At 60.2% G+C, this 18,132-nt stretch overlaps 1 protein-coding gene across 2 annotated transcripts in view; it reads right to left on the bottom strand.

The window, feature by feature from the left end:
* Positions 1 to 1,473: 1,473 nt before the first annotated feature.
* Positions 1,474 to 18,132, bottom strand: part of LETM1 (leucine zipper and EF-hand containing transmembrane protein 1) — a 30,488-nt gene continuing 13,829 nt past the window's right edge. The window contains exons 4-15 of one of the 2 annotated variants that reach the window (XM_075544598.1): positions 15,477 to 15,620; positions 14,330 to 14,467; positions 12,775 to 12,978; positions 9,784 to 9,903; positions 8,900 to 9,031; positions 8,501 to 8,656; positions 7,712 to 7,846; positions 6,921 to 7,055; positions 5,520 to 5,707; positions 4,700 to 4,738; positions 4,275 to 4,413; positions 1,474 to 3,781 (exon numbers count right to left, since the gene is read on the bottom strand). In XM_075544598.1, the coding sequence (XP_075400713.1) occupies positions 3,626 to 3,781; positions 4,275 to 4,413; positions 4,700 to 4,738; positions 5,520 to 5,707; positions 6,921 to 7,055; positions 7,712 to 7,846; positions 8,501 to 8,656; positions 8,900 to 9,031; positions 9,784 to 9,903; positions 12,775 to 12,978; positions 14,330 to 14,467; positions 15,477 to 15,620 (1,686 nt within the window). In that variant the 3' untranslated portion in view covers positions 1,474 to 3,625. The remainder of the gene's footprint in view (positions 3,782 to 4,274; positions 4,414 to 4,699; positions 4,739 to 5,519; positions 5,708 to 6,920; positions 7,056 to 7,711; positions 7,847 to 8,500; positions 8,657 to 8,899; positions 9,032 to 9,783; positions 9,904 to 12,774; positions 12,979 to 14,329; positions 14,468 to 15,476; positions 15,621 to 18,132) is intronic. The other variant, XM_075544599.1, reaches the window with a different exon arrangement.

Here is an 18,132-nt window from a genome sequence, read left to right on the forward strand (position 1 = left end):
CAATCTTGGCTCCCCCCAACTGGGCCTGTCTTCCCACTGCCTCTGGAGGCTGGCTGCTTGGAGCAGTGCTGCCCTGCCCTGGGCCGCCTCAGAGCTCCCCACCCTGGGGTGGGGCCTGCCCCTTGACTTCAAGGATGGGTGTTGTCACAGGAAGAAAGCGGGGGGTGGGGTGGGGGGGCGGTGTCCGGGCTCACCTGGGTTTAGCAGTTACCCAGTAGCCTAACTGCAAGGTGGGCGATTCAAAGCCAGCAGAGACATGCGGGGGGTGGGGTGGGGGTGGGGGCTTTCTACTCCAGTAGAGTGAGTCTTGGAAACCTACCGGGGCGGTTCTGCCTCATCCTGTTGGGTCACTGAGTGCATTGACTCCACCCCAGTGAATTTTTTCTGGGATCCAGCCCAGTCACCTGGGCCTGGGGGTGGGCAGCCCCATGCCTCAGTGCGGCAAGGGCAAACTAGAAAGCCAGGCTCCAGCTTGGGCCTCAGGGAGCTCTCAAAACCCAGAGGGGGACCTGGCTGCCCTGCAAGCGGCCTGGGGTCTCAGGCAGGGCCCCTGAGAGAGTGCCCAATCCAAAGCCTGCAGAGCCTGGACGGTGCAGGGCTAAAGTCCACACAAAGCAGACAGGTATGGTCAGCTGGGAGCCAGGCTGAAGGTGTACCCAAACCAGGTGGTTCCCCCACTGCCCTACCTGCAGAAAACAGGGCCTGGCTGTCCTCCAGTCCCTTATACCTTACCTGGCACTCAGGACCGGGGGTGGCAGGTAGAGTGACCGTGAGAGATTGGAGGGCAGGATGGGGCAGCAGGCAGGCTGTGGCATGGAGTCTGGGCAGGCCAGGTAGATGGGTCAAGGGTCAACCAGGTGGTGGCAAGGGGTGGCCTCTGTGTCCCGGGAGCCCTGTGTTGGTGGTGAGCAGGGCTCATGAGGATCCCAGGGGTTCAGGGTAAGGCGGCGTGCCACCGAAGGGGCTCGAGCCAATTGGAGTTCCCACCATGCTGCTGAGAGCCCCTCTGCCTAGCGGCCCCAGAAGGCCTAGCCACCAGACCACAGCTGGTCCTACTGGGTAGACCGGCCCCTCCTGACATCCAGATGTGGGCTGGCTCATGCTGTGAGCCCCTCTGGTCTGGGGTGAGCAGTAGCCCCCAGGCAGTGACCTACACACCCACAGGCTGCACATGCCCACCATGTCCCTTGGGCTCTCTAGGCCTATGTTCAGGAGGGAGTGAGGTCCCCCCCACCTCCTGAGGAGCCCATCTGTGTCTCAGGAAAAGTGGCCTTGTGGCTGACTGCTCAGCCAGGGCCCAGCACCACTGCTCCAGGGCTTCAGACCAGGCAGCAGGCAATCTGCGCCGTCCCCAGCTCCTGGGCCACCTACAGGTGTCCTTGGGTTGGTGAGGGCCTGGCCTGGCCAGGTGGCAGGATGAGAATCCCTGACAACAGCAGGAACAAACATACACACGCACGGCAGACAAAGCAGACAGGTAATCCAGGTGACACTTTATTCCGTGGTCCCCCCACAGGGCACGTGGCACGGCAGGCCCTGCCTCGTCACAGGAGCCCGCTGTGGCTCAGGACCTGGGAATAGGCTGGCCTGATGCTGCCTGCTCTACATGGCTGCCAGAGGCCAGGCCGGGGCCCCGCCCCACCCCGCAGTGCAGAGCCACCTCCAGGGACATGGGCACCCCGGTTTCTTAGGGGCATGTGGTTCTGGAGTGGTACTTTGGGTTTCTTTGTGAACATTAGTTCGGTCTTTTAATAGATACAATTACTAAATGTGTCCCACCAGCCTCAGGCTTGGGGGATAAGGGGGTGCCCCAGAATCGCCCATCTGCAGCTCCCAGTTCCCGCCCCAGCGGGCACAGGCTGCCGGGTTCCAGCACCGCGCCCTGAGAACCTCTGGAGGGGTTACTTCCCATGAACCACCACCTTCATTTAAAAACATGGGGAACGTGGCCTTCCAACAGGCCCGCAAAGAAAGCCCACGCGCGAGAGTCTGACTCCCCGATTCCAAAGGGGCCTTCAGAGGAGTGGAGACGCTCTGGCTTTCCAAGGCTTCCCGGAGTGGAGACGCTCTGGCTTTCCAAGGCTTCCTGCCAATTTGGCTCCGGATAAAAAGCTGCCCGAAGGTAGCCGCCATCTTTAAGCTGACTTCCGGATCATGGTCTCAGGCGGACAGCGAGGCACCGCACCACTGCAGGGCAGACCCCTGAGCTCCCCTGGGCCGGGGCACACATTGGGGCGGGGACAGTCGCGAAAGAAGGGTACCTGGCGGTATGGAGCAGAGGTGGCAGAAGTTTTCTGGCCGGAAGGGCAGGGCGGACAAGGAGGAAGGTCAGGGCACAGCGGGCCCCATGAGGAAGGACTCACATCCACAGGGCCCGCTGCCCTCGGGCAACGTAAGCGTGTTTTCAAAGTTAGGTACACTTGACAACTGAAAACCAGCCTCCTGAGAGTGAGGCTGCAGAGGTGACTTATAAATAGGGAGGAAGCAGGGAGCACTCTCCGCTCACTGAGCACATCAACCCTTGGGCCGTGGTGAACAACTGCCTGAGCCTACCTGGCAGGGTCACCTTTGAGAGACTCCAGGCCAGCGCTCAAGCTGCCCTTGGACATGCCCATGCTACTGCTCACCTGCCCGAATCGGGTCGGCCCCAAAGGAACAGCCTACCTGGATGGGGGTAGTCGCCAACAGCCCCGGGCAGGCAGGTGGGGAGAGCCTGGATGCGTCTCCCTACCCCACCCCGAGCTGTGCCACCGGGTGTGGGCCTGGGGGGGTGAGGTACCCCAAGTCTGTAGCAGCCACTGCTATAGAGTCACTGGAGTGTGAAGAAGCACCCAGGTCACGTGAGGTGGCTCTGAGACAGACATCTGGTCACCCCTCTGGATGCCACCTGTGGCCCCGACAGCCTGCCACCCCACACACCTCCTGAGCATGGTCATTAAGCTTCATACGAGGACTCAAGAGGCCTGGGGGGAGGGGAAGGGAGACACACAGAGCCCTGCTGGCAAGCTCGGGCTCCCGTAGATTCCAGACCAGAGCGCAGAAGGGCCATCTTTGCCGCACACTTTGTTGGGTGTCCCGTCAGCTACAGGCTGAGGAGTGGTTCGCTGGAGCCGGGGGGAGTGGAGGGGTTTGGGGTACACATGATGGGAATCTCGGGGTGCAGACACTGCCTTCATGTCGTTGCACACAGGCGCTTGGAGTCAAAGTCCACAGATGAGCTTCGGTGTCGTCTTCAGAGATGGGGGCTTTTCCGATGTCGCTTTGTTTGTTAAGAATTCCTATGCAGATGGACGTCTCAGGGAAGCTCTCCTGCCCCAGGCAGCCCATGCCACCGCAGAGCTGGGGGAGTCGGGGCAGGCTCAGGGTAGCTCCCCCGCACGTGGCACCAGGGCAAGAGTCCAGACCAGCTTCCTCCCTGTGAAGGACGGGAGTCCAGGCAGATGGCATCTTCGTGGAATGATGGGAATCACAATTCATCGGATTACGGAAGTTTCTGATTTATTCCAGACAAAAATACTAGCTCTGTCGCTGGGAGGCACCTCAGGATGCCACCACAGGGCCATGGCCACAGGGTGGAGGGCGGCGGGCACAGGGGGCGCGTCCGGGGCGGGAGCCCTCGCACTACTCAGTTCTTCCCCTCGGCTGCCTCCCTTCCCTTCTCCGCCTTCTCCTTGGCCTTCTCCTTCTCCTCCACCTTCTCCTCCTTCTCCAGAGTGGCCATGATCTCGGCCACCTGGCTGGTGGAGATGTGGATGTCTTCCTTGTCGATCAGCTCGATCACCTGTCAGGGAAGGGGCACACACTCAGGGGGAGCCAGGGAGGGGGCAGGGCCTCCGGGGAGGCAGCAGTGTGCTTCCCGAAGGCCCAGAGGTGGGGAGATGGGAACAGGCAGCCGGCACCACAGCAAAGTCGCAGACCAATGACCCTGCTCCCGACTGGGCAGGCACTGGTCTGCTTCCACTTGGGCAGGTGTGCCTGCAACACCTTGCTTTTTAACCCAGAAGGCTCTGACTGACCCGAAACCACTAAGTTACCCAAGTTTCCCATCAGGAACCAGCCAGGTTGTGCATGGAGGGCCTATCCGCCAGGTGGCTTCTACCTCGCTCCTGCCCTCTCAGGCAGCCACTGGCCCTCAGGCTCGTCCTCCCCCAGGTCCCACGGGGCCTAATTGGTCATCCCCAGGCACACCCACAAGCTCGCCAACAGCCCACCTGGACTCCTCCCGGTGTGGGGACCCCGGAGCTCGCCCACCCCAAGGGGCTGGGCAGCCGCACCTTGACGAGGTCGTTGATGTCGATCCGGCCGTCCTTGTTCTCATCCAGCGCAGAAGCCAGGCGCAGCAGTTTGCCTTCTGGAATGTGCTTCACCTGCTTCATGGCACTGATGAGCTCGGGGATGCTGATGAAGTTCTCCCTGCGGGGGGCGGGGAGCAAGCCTGCCTGTGGCCGTGGACAATGGAAGGGCTCTCGCCTGGTGGGGGAACGGCCCAGGCCCCCTTTGCGGGCAGGCCACACAGGCCACCTGCTCAGCCTGGCTGGGTGCTCCCTAATTCAGGGACCAGCACCCAAACAGGACTGAGGGGGACCTGTGGACCTCACCTGCTCGAGGGGGCCCTTTGCAGACCCCGTGGTGGTGGAGGGAGAGGGCACACCAGACTGCAGGTGGAAGGGTGAAGAGTGCAGCCCTGTGGGACACTGACCTGGTCTGGGGGTGGAGCAAGGCTTCCATGAGCAAGGACCTGGAGGACGAGCAGGGTCATGGAGGTAAGTGGTGAGGGGCTCGGGGCTGACCTGCTTGCCACCTCTGGGTCTGAGAGACCCACGTGAGGCAAGGTGTGTGTGAAGGGCCCTGGGCCCGGCTGGGCAGTGTGGCACTAGTGGTTGTGGCAGCTCCTTGGAAACGGGCTGGCTCCTGTCTGGGGCTCAGAGGACATAGGCTCAGAGCAGACAGGCTGCTGCCCTCATGAGCACCACAGGGGGCGAGTGTAGGCTCAGGAAGGAGGGACAGCGAGAGCCCAGCAGTATGAACAGCCTAGGGCTGCCAGGAGAGAGCCACGATTCTGTGGGTGCACGTTCTGCAAAGTTCTGCCTGGCTGCAGTCTGCAGGAAGCATAGGCAAGGGAGGCAGGGGTGTTCAGACAGGCCATGGATAGGCCAGTCACTGACATCCCTGAACACCAAAGTCAAGTCCCTTAGATAATCTCCAGCTTACCCTGACTGAACCAGTTGAGTTTGAGCTGCGAGGGCCTGCTCACGTGGGGTTCATTTCTCCTTCAACCCCTGGTGCCCACTGGCCGCATGCCCCTCTGGGTGAGAGCTCAGTGCTGGGGCACCGTGGGGAGGTGGGGGCGCCATGGAGTGGTCAGAGTTTGAGATAGACCCTTGAGGCACCTGGACTCACTGCTGCAGCTTCCCACCTCCCCATGAGCTGAGTTTCCTCTGCAAGTGTCTCATCTTCCTGGGTGATCGGCCATCCCACCCCACCCTGCCCCACCTCTGGGCCCTCAGGCTTGTGCTCACCCTGAAGGCGTGCCCCGGCCAGGGCTCAGTGTGCCGGCCTTCTGCTCCATCTCCAGCTGGGCGATCATCTCGTCGATGTGGCCGATCATCTGCTGGACCCTCCGGGTCAGCCGCTGGCTGGCTTTGGACTCCTCCACAAGCTGCTCCTCGCCAGTCTTGGACAGCTCCTTCTTGATCTCCTGCAGGTCCTACAAAAATGGGTTCCCAGCTTCACGGACCGCACTAAACGCCACTAAACCTTGCCTTCCTTTAGGCACGAGATGCAAGCCCAAGACACCCACATGGTGGGGTGGACGATCACTGTGGGCACACACGCAGGCACCCAGGTCCTCCTCTCACTCAGTCATGGGGGTGGGGGAGGGGGAAAGAAAGAGAAGAGGCAGGGGAGGCCGTAAAGGCCGCACTTCTTCAAGTCTCCTAGCTCCCTTAGAACGTGATGCAGATACATAAAAACGTGTTAAGAAGTCTTGGGTCGGTCAGTATGCAAAATACAGAAAAGGAGTGGTTTTCATTTTTAAAAAAAGGAGGGGGATTCAGTGAGTCCCAGCTGGCACCAGGCAGTGGAAAGTTCCAGGCTGGGCAGGAAACAGGAAGTCCATTGATGCCCACCGGGGAGGGCTGCTAGTCGTGTTTGTGTTTATCCTCCGAATTTGTTTTTGATTTCTGCAAACACCAAGAGTGTTTCCTTGACAGACGAGACAAGATGAGACCTGCTCAGAACCCCACTTCTCTCCCCCTCATTAAGAACAAGGTGCTCTGGGAGAACTGCGGACGTGGGAAGGTGATGCCAGGACCTGGATGTGCATGTGGGATGTGTGGGGGAGCCCAACCCCCAAGCTGGAGCTGCGTCTGTGTTCTGGTGCAGACTCCCCGATCGGGTCTGGAGTGTCTTCTTAAACCAAGTCTCCTGTGCCCACAGCCAACACCAGAGCTGGGGCTGTGCCAAGGGCAGGGGCTGGAAAAGACCGAGGTCTCTCTGCAGACCACAAGATCAGGCCTCGTTCTCACTGGAGTGAGCGGACTTCTTGGTGGCGGTGGTGCTGCCGGCAGCAGTGTCGACTCTGGAAGCACTCCATCCTTTGACACCCGCAGGTCCACGCCCACCACCCGAGTGCAGAACACACCTGTCTCAGGGTTCCCGGTCTCCAGGTCTTCTGAGGAACTTCCAGGTGGACCCAAACCTCCGACATAGGTCAGTTGCCCAGCGTGCTTGCGAGCGCCTCCCAAAGGCCCTCGGTCTGCCCGCAGTCTGCCTCAGGGCGGGTCGGATGGCCGGGGCAGTGCTCCTCCCCAGAGCTTGCTTTCATTTCCCTCAGCACGCCCAAGAAACGCAGATGGCCGGGCTTCGCTGCCCCACGTCACCTCGCTGTCCAGTCCCCGGCGGCCCCGCCCCACGCTCACCTCGCTGTAGTCCTGCACGTCTTCCTTGAGCAGCTCCAGCTCCTCCTTCTCCTTGGTCAGGGACTTCTTCTGCTCCTGCAGCTTGGAGCAGGCATCGCTGAGGATGTCGATCTCCTCCTTGGTGATCTCTTCCCCCTGAGTGAACACAAGCCAGCCGGACCCTCAGTGGAGGGAGACGGCCCTTCCCACGGACTCGGGGACCTGGGAGCAGTCAGTGAGCCTCCACGGAAACAGATCAGCCGCAGTCACCTCCTGTAGGGAGCCCCGGCCCCTTGCCACTCCAGTGCCGTCTCAGGTGCCCCTGGCACTCCCATAATCAACCCTGCCCTGTCTTCAGGCTGGCATGTGCTTCTGCACCATCTGGCACCCATCTACCTGCTGGCTCCTATCCCTCTGCAGGGCCAGTCTGTGACTCATATTAAGGGGACCCACCTTCAGGGCCCCAGCCCCAGAACCAAGCCTAGCCTCCATCCAGCTCCTGCCCCCACTGCCCTAAATGCCAGTTTGACCTCAAGTCCCTGACCCCTGACCCCCAGGGCCCTGCCCTCTGTGTCAAGGACACAACTGCACGGTTGACGGGTCTGTCCCCCGCCGTCTCAGGAGGGACCGTCCTCCCAGGAACCTCAGGGCCACCTGGGGGCAAGACTGGGTTCTCAGGCCTATGGCCTCAGGCAGGTCAGCCAGATTTGGGGGCTGCAGCCTGCCCCCCAGGACTACCTCAGTGTCCACCTGCCTCAGCCCCTGCTGGCTCTGGATGGCCCCATTGTGTGGGGGGACGCACAGCCACGCACCTTGACGCCCTCCAGGACAGGGGCGGTGTCCCTCAGCACCTCATCAGGCACGATCACGTCGGGCACCTCAGGCTGTGGCTCCACTAGGGGCCTCCCTGGGGGGGTATCCACCACCACCTCCAGCTCACCTTCTTTCTGCAATGCGGCACAATGCTCACCCAGGCCCACGGCGCCACCCTCCCACAGCCCCCACCGGGAGCAAGCAAGCGCCAGGCAGGTGTACCACTCATGACCGAGGCCACACAGGACTCCTTACTGCGCCCGAGGCAGACACGCCTCTGGGAGCCCCCCCCCCCCAACCCTGGGGAGCAGCTCAGCACTACATACCCATGGGCCTGCTTCCCAGCATTGAGGGCGACCCCACTCCGGGCAGAATAGGCTGCGGCGGTGTGGATGCGAGTGAGAGCATGCATGGGATTTGCCTGTAGGTGCCGCCCGTGTGTACATGAGGTGTGATGTGTCCCTGTGTCCCTGAGAGGCGCAGCATGGCTTCCCATGGTCCCCCATGGGCAGGGCCCAAGGAGATTGAGTGGGGGCAGGCTCTGGACACCCTGCAGAGGGCACACAGAGAGGGGTGGGCTCTGTGTTCACGTTCAGGGCCCCTCCTATTGAAGAGAAGAGCAGGGGCTGCGAAGCCCCAGCCCCTGGCTTTAGCAGTGAGACCATGAAGCCGCTGTCCGTGGGGGCAGCCAAGGTGCTGGGTCTGGGATAGGGAGCACACACCGGAATCTAGGAGCAACCCCCCACAGCAGCTCCTCCCCCCAGGCAGGGCGTGACGTGCACGCTCACCGCCGCCGCTGCCGCCTCCTCTGAGCGACGCTCCAGCTCCTTTTCCTCGTGCTCCTGCCGGATGGCTGCCTCCTCCTGCAGCGTGGCCTCCAGCTTGGCCTTGTTGTCCACCTTCTCGCCCTCCACCTCAGCTGCCTTCACCTGCGCCTCCTTGGCCTGAGGACAGACGCCCACATCACCACCGTCCAGAGCAGAAGATCCAGCCCGGCTCCCCCCACCCCCCCGGAGCTGCCACCCCAAGATTTCACTCAAGACGCAGGAACCAAGGGCAGAAACAGTGAGGGCAGCATCTGATGCCCGCCGACCTGGCCACCTAGGCCTAGCTGAGGCTCCCATGATGGGAGTGGTGGTTTGGCCTGGGCTGGGGGAGCGGGAGTCCCCCCCCCCTCCACCACGCACCACTATTTCCGGCAGGGTCTGTAGCGTGGACTTGAGCTGGTCAGCGGGCGAGAGGGTGTCTGGAAGGTACATGGCCCGGGACAGGATCAGCAGCGACGTGGGGATCTCCTGGTTCAAGTGCAGGTCCAGCCACTGCAGGTTAGGACACAGATGGGTCTCAGAGTGGGTAGGGGCAGGGGGGGCGGAGGAGGCTGATGGCAGAGAAGGGCAGGCTCAGGAGGGTGGGTGCTGGCCTGGGTGGCCTTGCCAAACCTCTCCTGGGCTCAGGGAGCCCTGGTGGTTGGGTGGGCTATGCGCTGGGCCAACCGGAAAGCCTACTCTTTGAAACCATCCGTCACTCTGCAGGGGAGAGGCGAGGCTGCCTGAAGCAGTGGGGGCCTTCCCGGGGCCCTGGCTAACAAAGGTTACCTGGGCCCTCGTCCAACTGCAGAGCCAGCAGAGGCCGCCTTTGGAGTGTGGCTCCACAGGGCAGTGCCTGGGAGAAAGGCCTGCTGGTCCTCCCCTAAGAGGGCAGCCCCTGTGAAGCCCGGTGGAGCAGTCAGTCCTGTTCCACACACAGGGTCGCCATTGAGTCAGGGGCAACCGCACGGCAGCTAATAACCACCACTTAAGGGGGAAAGAAAAGCGAAATAAAACCCCAAGCAATCAATGGAAAGGCGAGATGTGAAGATCTTGGAAATCGACCTGGGGAGGCTGAGGCAAAAAGAGCAGAAGCATGCCAGTCACCCAGAGCCCAGGCACCGGGGGAGCTTCAGCGCATGGGGACCAAGGAAGCTGCGGCCCAGAAACACATACTTGCTCGCCCGCCTGCCTGCCTGCCCACCGTTTGGGTGGGCTCCAAGTCATGGCGGGTGTGTTGGAGGTGTGCCCTGCGGGCCAGGTACCTGCTTCAGCTGACCCTTCAGGCGGTCTTCGGTGACGCCCAGTGCCCGCATGCCCCGTGCCCGGCAGGCCGCCTGCAGCTCCTTGACGGTGAGAGTGTCCACCCCTTCCTCGGAGATGAGCTGTAGAGAGAGCACAACCTCAGCCGCTGGGCACAGCCCGACAGGGGCCACTAGCCCACCGAGGGGTTCAGTCCTAGACTGCATGACTCAGGGTCTGGAACGTAAACTTTCTCCTGATCCACAAAAAAAAATAAGTTTTTTAAAAAAGCCCCAAAAGGTGTTAAGAGGTTTTCAGGGCTCCGTTACCACAACCAGGAAACTGGGTCTCAACCCCCCCCAGCATGCACTCTGCCTGCTGAGGGAGAGGACAGCAGAACTCCAGGTGGGGTCAGAGACGGTGGTGGGCGCTCTCTGCCAGCCAGACCCCAGCCCTGCTGCGCCACGCTGCTCAACCCCACAATGGGTCCTGCGGTTGGCTCCACTTGTAAAGCGCTATCTTGCAGCAAGTGCCATCCAAGCTTGGGGTTGCGGGACATAGTGCCGAGTACGCATCTGCATACCCTGCATCTGCTTCCCACCCCCATGGCACCACCCGTGGCAAGACCTCACGCTGACGTTAACACGGCGCACCCAGGGCGCCCACACCGACACGCCCAGCCCCTCGGTGGCCCCAGCAGCAGGGAGAAGAGGCTTGTGTCGATGAGACTGCAGGATGCAGAGGAGTCCTGGCAGCACCAGCTGCTGGGGTGCCCCTTCTCTGGTCGCCTAGCAGGTGCCTCTATCCCGCATGACCTGGGAGGCCGTCCTGAAGCTAGAATCTCCCAACCAGTGTCCACTTTGGGCACCAGCGGCTTCGCCCACTCACTAGGGCTCTCTGGAGACAGTTGTGGGCGCATGCATGGTCTGGAGCCCCTGTGGCGCCAGGGAAGCGCTGGGCTGCTCACCCAAAGCTTAGGGCGTTGGGTCGGCCCACGGGGGTCTCCTGTCTGCCACGTCATCCATGTGGCCAACCTTGTGGATGGGGAAACCGAGCCCCCCCACCCCCAGCTCGTGGAAATGCAATCGGGCCAGCCAAGGTGGAGCACTGAGAGCAATGAGGACAGGCGCAGGGCCCAGGGCTCTGCTCCCAGGTTCTACACCCAAAGGAGGGACAGCTACATGCCCAGCAGCCAACCAACAGCCTTAACAATATGGTGCACGCATACGCCCAGAGGGCCCTGGTGGCCCCTGGTTCAAGCCTGCCAGTCACTCTGCAGGAGCATGAGGGGCAACTAGCTTCTGTAGACTCCAGTTTTGCACAGACACTGTCCCCCGCCTGTCCCCACTCAAAACTCAAACTCTCTGCCGTCCAGTCCACTCCAACTCCGTGACCAGGGCTGCCTCTGGGGGTCAGTGACCGAAGCTGCCACTGTAGGGGAGTAGAAAGCCTCATCCCTCCCCCCCCACCCAAGGAGCAGCTGGTGTTATCGAACTGCTGACTGGGGCTTAGCAGCCCAGCACGTAACCACACCGCCACCAGGACCCTGCTCTGGAAGCACAGTCAGAGTGCAGCAGCCCGGCGAGGACGAGGGGGCGACCCGATCCCGGCATGCAGGAAGGGCCCTGGTTGGGTGGCCCATTCTGCCAGAGCGTCCGAGGACAAAGTGGACTCCACTCTAGGCCCACCAGGGAGGGCACCGCCACGGCGCTAGGCATTGCTGGTGCTCACGGGGCAGGTTGGCGCAGGGAGGGAGAGAGAGGAGGAGGACAAATGAGTGCAGTAAACCCAGGGACAAAGGGGGACGAGGGTATGACTGTCAACAGCACAGAGCAAGTCGGGTAGGACGGAGAGTTAAACACAGAGGAAGCAAAAGACGGGGGCTCGAGCCATGGGTCTCACAAGTATCGGTATCCAAGCCCCATTTCCGGCTTCCTCTTGAATCCCACCACCACAAATAGGGGCTCCCCCCCAAAACACAAGTCCTGCCTTGGACGTGTCCACCTTGGAAGCATAGGGGTGAGGCCACACTAGGGCAGACTGGGTCCCCCTTCTCTTTGTGACCGCGGTCCTTCTGAAAAAGGGACGCAGGGGACACAGCCAGCCCCCATGTGGCATAGGCAGACCGACAGGGGTGATGTGGCCCCAAGCCCAGGAACGCCCCGGGCCACCAGGTTCCGCCCTCTCGGGCAGTGGTTCCCGACCTTCCTCAGGCTGCGACCCTTTCATACAGTTTATGGTTGGCGACCCCCAACCATAAAATTATTTTCACTGCTACTTGATCATTGTCATTTTGCTCCTGTGATCAATCAGGTGACCCCTGTGAAAGGGTCGTTCAACCCCCAGGTTGAGAACTGCTGGTTTAGGGTCTGGACTCTGAGTCTAGGAGGGTATGTCTTGAGCCTCCCGCCAGGGGTTGAACAATACCCGCGAGGGCATGGCAGCCTGGCAGTCGCACAACGCTTTGCTGCCTGCCCGCGTCCCTCCCCAGGACCCCCTACTCCAGGGTGCCGTGTTTAAGGTCATTATCAGGCGGAGAGACTGATGGCAGGCTTGTTTAGACTGAAAGTTAAATGGATTACAGTGCTTAGTTCTTACAGCCCATTGTTTCTGCAACCGTAAAGAGAAGAGGGACAACCATGTGATGTCCTGTCAAGTTATAACATCTTATGAGCCCCAAGGAGTCCAATACGAATTTCAACTGGTAAACACCACACTCACACACGTAGACACCCGTACTTACTTAAGCCCGACACAACATGGATACAAACTTACACTCACATTCCCACACTCCTACACCAACCCCCATCACCTCACACTATATGGATACAAACTTACACTCCCACACTACATGGATACAAACTTACACTCAAGCAAGCAGACACATTGCCACACTCCCACACATGCATATCCACAATCTCACAGTGTGCACACTCCTACACACACACACACACACACACACACACACACACACACACACACACACCCTGCTGAGCGCCCGCCCGCCTGCCCACCTTGTCATCTGCTTTGATGGAGCGGAGCCGCATGGTGAGCTGGAAGCGCAGGAAGTTGTTGGTGCCGATGGACTGCAGCTCCAGCAGTTTGCAGAGCGCCACCAGCTGCGGCCGAGTCAGGTTGTCCAGGGTCAGCTCATCTTCAAATAGCTTCGAGAAGCGCAAGATCTCCTCATTGCTGGGCCTCTCACCAGTCTCTCGGATCTGCGAGGTCATCAAGGCGCTCACCCACTGGGGGTCAGCGTCTAAGCAGCACCCTCCTCCACCGGCCGTGCTGGGAGGACGTACTTTCACGGCCTCATCCCCAGCTGCCCAAGACCTGCCCTTCCCGTCTTCTCCTGCTGGGGTCCCCCTTCCCACCCTGGAGACTCCTAGCACCAGGTCTGCCACTGGGCAGGCACCCCAAGCACATGCACACATTGCCTCTGGGCCCCAGGAGCCCCTCAAGCTGGTGCTCTAGTTTGCAAGCACAAGGCCCAGGGCAGCCTGGCCATCTGCATGCAGGCTCCGACGCCTTCTCCCACCTGAAAAAAGCTGCAGGCAGTGCCCCAGGGCACCCTACTGCCTAGGGGCTGTGGGCCCAGAGGAGCACCAGGGAAAGGCTGGCCAGCTCAGGGTGCTGGTGTCCACTTTTTGGTCCTCAAGGAAGGACATTTAGCAAAGTTATCTCAAGGCTCTTCAGGCAGGTGCCTGCCTTGTGCCCAGCCTGGGCCAGCACGTCTGAGGGCTCAAGCCAACGGGGCAGCTCCAGGAACCTAACCCGGTGCTATGACTCGGACCTGGCCACCTGCCCTGTCCCTGCACAGCCTCCACCTGGAGTCTGTCTCCTCCAGTCCCCAGTGCAGATTCTCCCCTCAGACCTGTGTCCTCACCATACCTCAAATCACCCTCAGGGCCAGGGGCCCCTGCTCTTGCCCCCACCCTGCCGACAGACGAATGAGCCCCCAGGGCAGGTGTCCAACACCGCCCTGAAGGACCAGGCAGGACCACAATAGCCTCAACCGGCAACAGAAACAGCGGCCACATCTCACAGGCCTGTGGACGTGGACACACCTGCCCCGGGGACAGTCTGTTGGCCCTGGTTTATGCTCTTCTGATCGACTCCAGAAATATTCCACGTGTGCTTCCAATGTCACAAGCCTGAGCCCACCCCCTCCTCTGCTTCACACAGCCTGGGGAGTTCCCAGGGGCTGTCCCCTCACTGTCCGGCCCTCTCTGCCCCCCAGCCAGGCCTAGGCGACAGTCCACAGGGCTCTTTCTGGCTGACCTTGGGTTGGCAGAAGGGCCAGCCGTGATCACCCAACCAGTCCTCGCTGCCCCTTATGTCCCCCCCACCCCTGCCCCCCCAGAAGGCTGGAACAGCCATGCGGCACAGACAAAGGGGGCCACACTGGGAGCATATGACTGGGGTATATGTAGGTGGCGCCCGCCGGCAGGCCAGGCTCCTAGCTAGCGCCCGCGGGCTCGGTAAACATTTGCCTGGGAGCTCGGCGCTCTGGCGTGCAGCGAGAAGGGCGGGCGGGCACAGACAAGCGGCTGGCGCAGGCACAGGCACCTTCTGGAAGAAGGCAGAGAAGTCTTTGGTGGCGCTCCCCTTGGCGGCTTTGTTTTTCAGGGCGATCTCCTCGATGGTGTCCTGGAGGAACTTGGCCAGCTCCAGCTTGACCCGCAGCTCCTTCTTCATCTTCTCCTCCTGCACCGCAGAGAGAGGGGGAGAGGGCGCTGCAGACATGAACACCCACCCGCCCCGCCCCAGCCCCCAGTAAGAAAGGCGCCGTCCACCTCACGCAGTGCCCGATTACAGGCGCACGGGTGCACGCGCACATGCCCACCAAGGGCCAGGGCGCGCACGCTCGGAACAGCGGGTCTGTGAAAACCTTTGCAGCAGTGGCCTCCACTGCCAGGAGAACAGACGACCTGGCTGGTGCCCAGCTGCCGCTCACCCAGCACCCTGACCCAGGATTCCACGGTAGAATCCGGACACCGCAGACCAGAATTCCAAATTTCCCGCAGCGTCGACGTTTCTGGGATTGTGGAAACTCCGTGAACTCTTGGAACCCCTGCCCTGAGGTCACCTCTAAGCAAACCTGCCACCAAAAATATCCCTGCAAAAGTCTTAAAACCCAAGCAACAACTGGCTTAGCTAAGTTAGCTTCACGTCGCTGTAGGGACATGCACTGTGAGCCTGTGCTCCCAGATGGTCTCCCCTGGACTAAAGGGGCACCAGCGAGGTCAGGTAAGACACTCAGGGGCCTGAAGCAGGTGCCTGCTGACTGGGGAACAACATGGGTCAGGAGGTGACTGTGGCCCCACATCTCAAAGACTGTCACCAGGGACACAGACTTGGGCGTGTGGGATGTCGTCCTCCCTGCTATGTGCGTTTTCAACAACAAAAGAAAGGAGCAGAGTAGGGTCTTAGGGTGGCTGCAGATCCTTAAGGCAGCTGTTACCCATAAAAGGGGGTAGCTATCTATGTCCTGTAGGCTCTCCAGGGGGGCTCATTATACTGCCCTCCCCCAAGTGGGTTTTAGCCTGTGAGCTTCTAAATGGGGGTGCTGAGTACCCATGAGCAATCTCTGGCACAGTAGAAGGTCTGGATTCTGAGGACAACAGAGCCCCCCGTGGTCCCCTCCCCATGCACATTTAACAGCCCGGGTGGCTGGTGGCAGTAAGGTCCTGCTCCTGGGAAGTGTGTGTGTCACCTTGACCGACTGGGTCTCGAACGTGGACGGCAGCATGTTGGGGAAGAGCTTCACAGCCACGGGCAGCAGGAACTCCATGAAGGGCACCACGATGAAGACCAGGAAGGGCACCAGGCGGAAGAGGTCGGCGCAGATCCGCAGGAACTGGCGGGGAGAGGCTCGCTCAGTACGGTGCAGCAAGGATGGGTGGGCCAAGCCTGTGCTGCCTGCCTGCTCACTACTACCTCGGCAACACAATCTCAGGCACGGGGAGAGGCTCGCTCAGTACGGTGCAGCGGGGATGGGTGGGCCAAGCCTGTGCTGCCTGCCTGCTCACTACTACCTCGGCAACACAATCTCAGGCAGCCCAGCATCTCCATGGAATGCTTGGGAAAGAGGAGCATCACCAGGGGGTGGGATTCAGCCGGCTCACACTGGTTGGGCAAAACCAAGACCTAATTTTGTGTTGAGTTCACCAAACCGTTGGTTACCATAGCGCTTGTACGTAGGGTTCTGAGAGAGCTGTCCCACATGGAAATCACGATCTATACTCCATCTTTTTAGAGGAGTCTTGGTGGGGGAATGGTTACCCACTGGGCCGAGAGCCGCAGGGTCAGCAGTTCAAAGCCACTATCAGCTCTGCAGGAGACAGACTGGGGTTTCTACTCGCAAAAACCGTTACAGTCTTGGAAACCCACGGGGTGGGTGTGCGGGGGTCTGCTATGAGTTCAAGGTGACGCCATGACAGCGAGCTTGGAGCTGAATTGTTTGAACGTTCATCTGTGCGACAGGGTTTCTGGTATCGCACTGAAATCATAAGCTACCTTTCAGGCTATTATTTTTTTTTAATACTTAAAACGGTTATTCTGGCCGTGTTCAATCTGCTGTTACATAATCTGAATCCCACCACTGGGCACAACCCTGTCCTTGGGGCAAAAAAGACAGTGGGTGAACTCTCACAGTCACCTTGCCAGGAGGAGTTATAGAGGCCCTGCTGCTGGGGTCGTACTGGGTGAAGACAACTAGACAGGGACTCAGACCTGCCCTGTAGGTCAAGGGTGGCGAGGGTGCCCACCCATGAGCGTGTAGCAAGGAGACTGGCACCCATTTGAGCAGTGTCACTAAACTGAGACCCTGTAGGAAAGGCAGGAGCTGCCACGGTCTCTGGGCCCAGAGGCCAGGGCAGTGGTGCAATCACAGGCAGCTGGATTCCCTACAGGAGGGGTCACAGGGGTGCAGCAGACCACAGGGTCAACAGTCTGAACCCACCAGCTGTTCTGAGGGAGAAAGACGAGGCTGTTGCTGCTGTAAAGATCTACTATTTCAGAAACCCACAGGGACAGCCCTCCCTGTGCTGCACGGTCGCTGTGGGTCAGGAGTAACTTGATGGCAGAGAGTACTTACAGCACACCAGGACCCAATGCACTGTGACACAGCCATCCCAGAGGGCGAGGCAGCAAAAGCACCGGCCCTCACTAGAGCTGGGGTGGAGCAAAGTCGGGGATGACAGCTAAGGGGCTGGGACTGTCAATAGGACGAGGGAAATGTTCTACAAGGGGCAGCAGCAGGTACAGCGTCACACTCTGTGATCACACCGATACCCACTGCCCTGTGTGCATCCAGTGGATGAGCTCTGTGCTGTGTCTTAGCATGAGCTCTCAACAGAACCAGAACAGAGAGCATAGCAAAAGCTCAAAACACTGGGACCGGAACACAGAGTCTGGTACACAGAGCCCAAGAACACAGAGCATAGAGAAGAGGTCAGAACACAGCCCGGAACCCAGAGCCCAGAACCAAGAACAGAGCACAGAACCCAGAACCCAGAGCCCACATAGAACACAGAACCTGGAACACAGAGCACAGAAAACAGAGCCCGGAATAGAGCCCGGAACATAGAGCTCAGAACAGAGCATAGAACACAGAGCCCAAAACAGAGCCCGGAACACAGAGCCAAGAACACAGCCAGAACACAGTGCCCAGAACAGAGTGCAGAGCCTAGGGCAGAACCCGGAACACAGGAGAAAGTGCAGCACCAGGAAGTAGTGCAGTGTCGTGATTTAAACCTCTCACTGCCACTGAGTCTATTCCGATGCACAACGATGCGACAAGACAGGGTAGCACTGCCCTGGTGGGTTTCAAGGCAGTAAGTCTTTCTGGGATCAGAAGACCTTCTCCGAGGAGCGGCTAGTGGGTTCAAACTTCTGACCTTGTGGTTAGCAGCACGACTACAGGGCTCCTTCGGCTACAATCTGCCTTCAAAGTCAACGGCCAACACGTGTGATCAGGATGACTCTGTCAGTCAGACACAGTGCCTCCCTGGCCACTTTGTGGTCACAGACCTGCCTCCGCAATGGCTCGGCCAAACCACAGACGGGCCTGGAAGGTGAACAACACATCAGGGAGTGGCGTACCCCTACAGCGGCAACCACCCAGGCCCTCGGGCAGCGCTGGCCCAGGAGAGCACAGGAAAAAGTGGGAAGAGGTCTGTCACACTGTGGGGACAGCACCCAAAGTCACCAAGCCAACACGCAGATCACTGAACGGCAAACCAATCTGCTCTGGACACTTTCACCCAAATCCCCCAAAAACACCTAAGGGAAGACAGGATGGTGGAGAGACACAAAAATGACACCGAGTCTGTGGGAGCCGAGCCACGAAGTTTACACCTGTACTCAGT

Source organism: Tenrec ecaudatus, chromosome 3 (assembly GCF_050624435.1).
Source record: "Tenrec ecaudatus isolate mTenEca1 chromosome 3, mTenEca1.hap1, whole genome shotgun sequence".
Classification (NCBI taxonomy): domain Eukaryota; kingdom Metazoa; phylum Chordata; class Mammalia; order Afrosoricida; family Tenrecidae; genus Tenrec; species Tenrec ecaudatus.